General features: G+C 41.3%; 1 protein-coding gene across 1 annotated transcript; it reads right to left on the bottom strand.

Annotated features, from left to right (window-relative positions):
* Window positions 1-547: 547 nt before the first annotated feature.
* Window positions 548-6013, bottom strand: EMP2 (epithelial membrane protein 2). Its single transcript, XM_010178737.1, has 4 exons — window positions 5902-6013; window positions 2876-2969; window positions 1418-1564; window positions 548-843 (listed from the first exon to the last, which is right to left on the bottom strand). Exons 1-4 carry the CDS (start codon window positions 5977-5979, stop codon window positions 659-661), a joined length of 504 nt encoding a protein of 167 aa, XP_010177039.1. The 5' UTR covers window positions 5980-6013; the 3' UTR covers window positions 548-658.
* Between the last annotated feature and the right edge of the window lie 2275 nt (window positions 6014-8288).

Below are 8288 nucleotides of genomic sequence, written 5' to 3'. Positions count from 1 at the left end.
CCAAGTAGTGCAGTGAATTTGCTGGTAAATTCTCCAGCCAAAGGCTCTACATGCTTAAATTAAATGTGAAAGAGAATCAAGAGAATCATTTGCTGGAGTAAAAAAAAGTTGTTTACTTTTCCAAAGCAAGTGGTTTTAATAAAAGCTTGATGACACTTAGGGCACATTATAAATAGCAGAACGCTGGTCCTCTGCCAGAGCAAACGCACCAAGTGCAGTTTTGGGCTTTTATAATTGTTTGCTTTTTCACTGTGATCTGGGCCTCATTTTTTTCTCCTCGATATTCATCCCATTCCAAAGGGATACATCTGGTCCAGGAACACAGTTAGCATATTGCTTACTAATTAATTTGCATGGCCTTTATTTGTAACCTACTAGAGGCCAGGAGCAAACAATGTGCAGTAAAGAGAAAACCATTTCTGATGATGAAATACATAAAAGAAACAACTTGGCTCTGTCGTGCTCAGAGCCCTGACCTGTAGGTGCCAGGCAGTCCATTAAACACGCCGTTTTTTAAAATGCTTTTTCATATCAAGACGACAGTACATTTGTAGAGAAACAATACCTTTACTACAAAACCATGTAAATGATTATATACAAAATGGTTACTGGAATTTGGTTTTGTACTGTAGTGACAAAAATAACTAGCTGCTGACATTTATTTACGCTTCCTTAATACTAGGTACATAACACCACTGATGAGAGTGAAGGCAAATGCAATCCAGGCTAAGACGAAGGAATAGCCGTACTGGCCCTCAGAAACTGCAAAGCTATATTCACTGCTCTTGTGGAGCTCTTCATGCCTGTCTGTATAAATGGAAACTGCAATCATAACACACAGACCTGCAGGAGGAAGAAAACAGTACAGATTAGCATCTTAAAGTATTACCAATACACGTAACAATTATTCGCTGTCTCTCTTCTGTCACCTGCTTCCACCAAAGTCCTTTTTCTGCAGTCATTTTCCATCCTCAGACTAAGGTCAGAGCATTTCAGGACATATTTTCTTTGGCATGGATTAAATCTGAAGTGCTGCTGTGTATTTATGTCATTTGTAACAAAAACAGAATGGTTCTAAACATCTGGATAGTTTTAAAGACTGACAAAAATTCAGGAAGTACCTGCCTGTAACAATTACAGAGTTATTTAATTGTCCAAGAAACTCAAAATCTCAGATTCTTTCCCTTCAAAGTTTAAATGACTTTATCATAAGCAGTGATGTAATCCATGTTTTACCTGCCTGAACAGTACAGAACAGAGCAGGTCACTGTTTTAACAAATATGAAGTATAAGCTATGACCTCAAGAACCCTGCACAGTTCTTATGCAGCTCAATCTTTTTTAGACCTTCTTCCCCTTCCCTTCCCTACTTTCATGGAAACGTCATCAAAGTCACAAGTGTTGAAAAAATCACTCACATGACAGGAGCTGGATAACAGAGGTTAACACAAATCTTTCTCCTTGCTTTAGACGGAAGAGTTGAAGAATGAAAACCAGAAATGCCACGCAGCAGAAAATAGTAGATAGGATCATGGTGGCCTGAACAGCCTGAATTGATTGATATTCTGCAGAAACAAAAGGAGCTTGATTAAAAATACAGTTTCTGTATTTGCCTACTCCTGCAATGAGCAGAGGGGCAGAGCTACGTTCTGTAAGCAGTTCAGCAGATACAGCAAACTGAATACATGTGTGCTTCTTTGTTTCCTTGGTATTCATACAGCCAGTGGTTTAAGGACTATTAAAAGCTTTTAATAAAACCGAATAAAAATACTGAGGATCTAGTATTAGATTCCCACTAATTAGATTCCCTCTCTAATAAGAGGCTATTTGTCCCATCCTTTGCTACCCTCTACATACTAAATGCACAGGGGAACTGCCAGGTGTCCCAAACTGCTTATAAATGCAGACCAGACCTGGAGACAGCTCTGTCTGATAGGATATAACCAGAAAAGGACAGCCACAGGCTTTTCATCCTGTCCATTAAATCCCTGTAACTAGGAGCTGAAGTAACCAATAAATCCATCACTACACGTAGCTGTTCTGTGTACCTCTGCTGCAATGATATGGCCAAGCTAAGCTCTGTAGGGAAGCTCCATCTAGCCCCCCTGCTCTGGACAGTGACCCTGCTGTGAGCAGGTCTGTGACCAGCTCACGTACCTGAGCTACTCGTGATCTAGCGAGTGCGGGTACTGAACTCCAGTGATACAGACATCAAATGCAAATTGTTAAATTCATGTTGTCTTGGACACGCCTGTGCACAACGGATCATCTCACAGCGATGCAGATACGCTCGAAACCAACTTGATGCTTGGAAAGCAGTTACTTTATGGGTACGTGGCTCTTCAAATCATCTACCTCTAATATACACAAGGATTGAAAGTATAGAAATAAAGTAAATGTAGCATTTGAGATTTTCTTTTGTAAAGCAGGATGTGAGGCTGTGCTGTGTCTTCTTTGTTAAAACTTCAGCTTGCGTTCTTTCTCCCACTTTTCCCCTCATCCCTGTACACAGCCAGTATTTTTAGGTTCTTTGTTGGAAGTTAAATTCTGAGGCAAATTCTGTCACTTCTGTCACACTTTCAGATGACTTCACTGGTTTTATCTGATCTAATTTTTTAAGAACTCCATAGATAGCACTTGTTGTTAGTTGTTTGTGTTCACCCTCTTGCACTGGGCATTCAAGTGCACCTGACAGTTCCCTGTTTTCCTTTTACAGAAACCGCTGGAACAGGGAAAAGTCAGTCTTGAAGTTTTTTGAAGACCTGAGTTGTTAAAACATGCAGCTTTTTGAATAAAGCCATTCTTGCCCCTTTCACAGCGATTTCACCAGATCTCCTGCTACAGGAACTGAGACATAGGCACGGACAGACACTCACCACTGAATTGATCTGTGATAGCCATACAGGATCTATTATTCGTGACACACATACTCCAGACATCTGTAGAAAAATTATCTCCTACCCACCAGGCCTGCAAAATAAAAGTAAAGGGCTCTCACTATAAAAACAAAACACAAAACTTATTAGTTGTCCAGGTGTCTCCTGGTCAAATACATCAGCTGGAACAGATTTCTGTTCAGTTTTGCTAATTAACCATTCAAGCTGAACTGGAGATCTAAGAGTATTGTGGAATAAAGGGTATATCATTATTCACATGTCATTGCCATTTCAGACCTGGATAAAGCAGAAAGGGAACAGACGGCAATCTTAAACATCCCAAAGCACAAAGCATTTTCCATTGTTCAGGCAGAAATTTTGGACAGGCAGTGCTTGCTCACTCCTTAAGGTACCTAGACAAGATCTGCTTTGTTCATCCAGACCCTATTTAGAATGCTCAGCTCTTGAAAGGCACAGCACTTTTTCATTTGCAGGAATAGCAGAGTATGCAGCTATGAAGCAGAAGCCGTTCCTAAGTTTTCTGGCTCCCGACACTGAACTGAATCAATCTCAACGTAACGTAGCTGTGGTGTCCACGTGCAAATGCAGTAGGTACACTATGTACAAACCTACACTGCGGTGTCTGACTGAGAGTGGCTAGCAACAAATTAAGATCCTCCTGTGGTATTTCTGTTTTGATGTTTTAACATTTAACACAAAATAGCACTGCAGTGACTGACCAGATTTTTACGGTAGCTGGGAAAAGCTGCAGGCACTCCACACAAGTGGCATTTCCTCAGGAAACCCATTCTTATTCCAACAGCTACCCAGGCCTTTGTTTCGACCAGAGTTGGCAAAATATGACTTTTAAATATGACTCCTGGTAGCATCCGCTGCTTAAACAGACAGTCCAGAAACCTCACTGATAGTGTGCAGCTCTGCAAACAATACTGCAATAAAAACTACAATATATGATGGTGGTAGGCACAGATGTAATAGTAACACTGTGGTTTAAGAAAAAGCATTACTTTCTCAGGATGCCACTCACTTGGATTTTGCAGTCCAAGTTCAATACATTATTTTTCAGCTCTGAGCACTGTATAATCCTTTCAGAGTTATTTTCATGACGACAAAAGCCTCTGAAGATGATAAAGTCTAACAGAAGGTGGTTCCACAGTTTAAGTTCATAATTGTTTAAAAGGAGCTAATGACACAAAGCAGAGTGCATGGGGCTTTGTTTTTATAATACTTTGATTTGTATGTAGTAGATCTGAACTAAGAATAAGTTGTTGAAATAAGAATAGGTTGTTTTGTCTGCTGTCCTAGCTTTCCAAATATCCAAAGGAGCAGGGTAAGATAACCTGCTTTTAGTGCTCAATTAATGACCTGCTTCAATGGAACAAATCAACCAGCTGACTGAAAGAGAGTATCTAATTTTGCAATAAAGAGTTGTGGGTAACACATCATTTCACTTGGAGCACAGTCTTGGAAAAGACTACAGGATTCAAACCAGCTTCACTGAGTACAGTAAAGCATTTTCAGGAGACAGTTTTTTAATCCTAAAAGCCTGTGTGTACACTGAGACTCTCAGATAAAGAAAAACAAGTGCACAGTTAAATACTGAAAGGTAAATTCTTTCTGGTCACAAGAATAAAAAGGAAATTTGAAAAGAAGGCAACGTAAATTATTCTAAAACTATGCTGAAACTGCTTACTGAATGGAAACAGACAAATTAATGGTGTCTCTCATTATCATATATGGTGTCATGAGGTTCAACAAGGCCAAGTGCAGAGTCCTGCACCTGGGTAGGGGCAATCTTCATTACCAATACAAGCTGGGAGATGATGTGCTGGAAAGCAGCCCTGAGGAAAAGGACTTGGGGGTATGGGAGGACGAGAAGCTGGACATGAGCCACCAATGTGCATCTGCAGCCCAGAAGGTCAACCCCATCCTGGGCTGCATCACAAGAAGTGTGGCCAGCAGGGCCAGGGAGGTGATTCTGCCCCTCTGCTCTGCTCTGGTGAGACCTCACTGCGTCCAGCTTTGGAGTCCCCAGCACAAAAAGGACACTGAAGTGCTGAAGCGGGTCCAGAGGAGGCCACAAAGGTGATCAAAAGGCTGGAGCACCTCTCCTAAAAAGACAGGCTGAGAGAGTTGGGGTTGTTCAGCCTGGAGAAGAGAAGGCTCCAGGGGGACCTCATAATGACCTTCCAATACCTGAAAGGTGCCTATAAGAAATCTGGGGAAGAGCTGTTCACTAGGGCAGGTAGCAATAGGATGAGGGGTTATGGTTGTAAACTAGAAAAGGGCAGATTTAGGTTGGATATTAGGAAAAGTTCTTCACCATGAGGGTGGTAGATCACTGGCACAGGTTGCACAGAGAGGTGGTGGAGGCCCCATCCCTGGAGATATTCAAGGTCAGATTTGATGGGGACCTTGAGTAACCTGATCTGGTACCAATGTCCCTGCTCACTGCAGGAGTAGATGATCTTTAGAGGTCCCTTCCAACCCAATACATTCTATGATTCTATGATTTAATTGGGCATCTTGGAAAACTACTTCTGAGGCAGAGCATACCTTGACTGAAATTCTCCCCACGCATTAACCACGAGCCGTTTGACTCCATGTACTTGACACAAAAGGACACCAGATTTCCACCCCCACATTCTCTCGTATCTGGCTGAACCAAGCCCCACTGCCTCACCCTGCAAGCACAGTAGTATTTGTAAATATACTCCCTGGCCAAGTATCTCACAGGGGAGAAGATCAGTGGCATAACGTGGGCTTCTCACCTGATGCCATACAAATACATGGCATGGACTTGCATGGTCTTATCCAGGTACAGCAGCAACGTGCACATTCAAGGCACTTTTCTTACAAAAAGGTACCAGCAGACCAGTGTGCCTAACAAAGTTACATACTTTCAATAAGCAATTTGAAGACAACCTAGAGAAGAAAAACTTCCGTTTTATGAAGCAAAAAACCACCCGTGTGTTTGAGAGGACAAGAGAAGAAATGACACTTACATTGTCAATAGTTGAGATGAACAGCAGTGCCGCTGAGGTTATGTGAAACACGATAATGAAAGCCAGAAGAATCAACATCCTTGGTCAGTGGAGGCTTTAGTCTGAGACAAATCTGTTAAAGATAAGAGCATATATGAACAGTCTTTAAAAGCTGCCAACTGACCAACCTGTAATTGCGTTACTTCCCTGTGGCCGTGAGTAGCCAGGCTCAATGTGAGTGTACTTCAGAGTGAGGTGCTGTTAGAGGCAGGAACACTGTATGCAGTTTGACTCCACAGCATGCATTCATTCTCCAGAGAGAAAAGATTTCACTTCATCAGACTTTACATCAGCGTAACAGCTCTCTGTTTGTGATATGGGATACGTAACTGCATCCCTGGCGTTAGAATGAATCACAACTTGAAATGAAGCCAAGAGGGGCATTTTGCAGCCTGCCAGTGGGATGGCAGCAGTAAGGAAACACACACAGAGTTTCTTTCTGAGTGCTTCTCCAGCAAGAGGATAAAGCACTCCGTCACGTTGACCTTTAGAAATGTACTTTTCAAATTACAGCCTCACTTGCATGTGATGCTACAATTTCCACCCAGTAAGGCCTCGTTTCAACCATGCTTTCAAAGTGGGAAGCAACGCAGATTTCAAAAGGATACTTGTAAAAAAAAAATTCACATCAAGAACTACTGCCTGGAATTAGTAACAGCCTTAGGTCTCATATAGGTTGTCCTTCGTTCATACAGTTACAAGTTTTATCCACTGAAGAATGGCTTAGGGCTACCATTTTCTCCAATATATTGCTCTGCTTGGTAGGGTTGAATAAACCCATTAGTCATGTAATAGTCCAGTTAGTTATGATGTGTTCAGTCACCTAATGCTCTTTCTTGTCAACTTATTATCTTCATACCTTACCTGTCCAGTTTATCACCATTTCACATGACAAATGAAAATCTTATGTACAAAGGAACCACAGACTTTACCTGAACTGGAATCCCAAGGGAATCTATTAGCTAAAAACTAGGCTTACCACTACGTAGAAATACACAATTGCTTGGTTTATCTATTATCTTTTCTTCTTGTTGTGTACAAATGCTTGCCCATCAACATATGCTACATCCTACAAGGAATCTGCACTCCTGCAGGTATTTCCCATGTGCCCCGTTCTGTAGCATTATCTGCGTGTTATCGCTCATTGGAACATTAATGCGTGTTTCTCCACTTCCTTTGCTTTGGACACATTCTCTCACGTCAAATGAGCCCATTCACACAACACAGCAAATATCCAAAAGAAAAGGCAGTTACGATCTTTTTTAAGATATCTATGGTTTTCTTCATGTCTAACCTTCTCTCTCCTACTAGAATCACGGATCACAAGCAGAATTTAACCAAATAAAGGACTACTTTGATTTTTAAAGCAGCTCCACTGACATTCTCATCAGGCCAAAACACAACTACTCTACAAAACTGTAACAAAAGGCTAACAGGCAGCACATAAACCCGCTGAATAGAGAGAAGTTCCAGACTAATCCTTTACAGCCAGCCACACTGCAATACAGGGTCCCGCTGCAGCAGGGCACGGTAACAAGCACAAAGCCAAACCGTATTGAAGTGCTTTTGAGCAAATGAAAGCTGATGGGATAACCTTATATCCGTATCTAGTTGGAATGTCTGTATGGGAAAGCTAAGTCAAACCTTAAAATGAGGAAAGCAGCTACTCAAGTATTTATTCCTCCCCATCTTCTCGCTGTTAAACTTTGCCTTCTCAGCCACATCAAAGAGCAGAAGTGGTACCTTCCCCCAAAGAGCCAATTCTGCTGCATCGCTCAAGATCCTCTGAATCTACTTCTGCTTCTAGAAATGTCATTCATGCCTCTCCACTGAGCCTGTCCTGAATGAAAGGAAGGAAGAAGTAAAAGATGATATTTTGCGGTTTTGTATAATGCCACATCAAAATATTTTCATTGTAAAATGGCCCAGTCTTCATACAACACTCTCTCGTCTTGTGGTTAGGTTCTTGTTTTGCGTTTCATTTGTTGCACAGATGGGATCTAAGCAGACAATACTGCAACAGTCATCTGCCATATAAGGAGAGAATGAAATTGTACTATTATTTTAAGAAAAACAATACAATTTCATCTCATTACATGAAGCATCATAAAGTAAGAGACAGAAAAATGTGACCTAATTGAAACCGATCTTGCAAAATCAAGACTTGCCAACACAGAAAAAAACCCACTAAGTCTTCAACCAAGTGCATGTTTTCGTTTTACTGCTTTTGAGCCATAAACAGAAGTGCCTCAAACAGGAGGGATAAACATGAGCAGAAGACATTTTATGTTTTACCCAAGTACAGCCCAGAGTGAACGAAACTGGTTTTTTGTTTTGTCTTTACAGAA

The sequence above is a fragment of the Mesitornis unicolor genome, unplaced genomic scaffold (assembly GCF_000695765.1).
Source record: "Mesitornis unicolor isolate BGI_N332 unplaced genomic scaffold, ASM69576v1 scaffold27422, whole genome shotgun sequence".
Taxonomy (NCBI): Eukaryota; Metazoa; Chordata; class Aves; order Mesitornithiformes; family Mesitornithidae; genus Mesitornis; species Mesitornis unicolor.
This window is presented reverse-complemented; position numbering and strand designations above follow the sequence as displayed.

What these genes read in the sequence shown, in the direction of transcription:
- EMP2 (XM_010178737.1), bottom strand. Translation starts at nt 5,979, where the DNA reads ATGTTGATTCTTCTGGCTTTCATTATCGTGTTTCACATAACCTCAGCG. An exon ending in TCATCTCAACTATTGACAAT is followed by an intron (nt 2,970 to 5,901) that starts GTAAGTGTCATT and finishes TTTATTTTGCAG; the next exon opens with GCCTGGTGGGTAGGAGATAA. An exon ending in TGTTATCCAGCTCCTGTCAT is followed by an intron (nt 844 to 1,417) that starts GTGAGTGATTTT and finishes TTCCTCCTGCAG; the next exon opens with GTCTGTGTGTTATGATTGCA.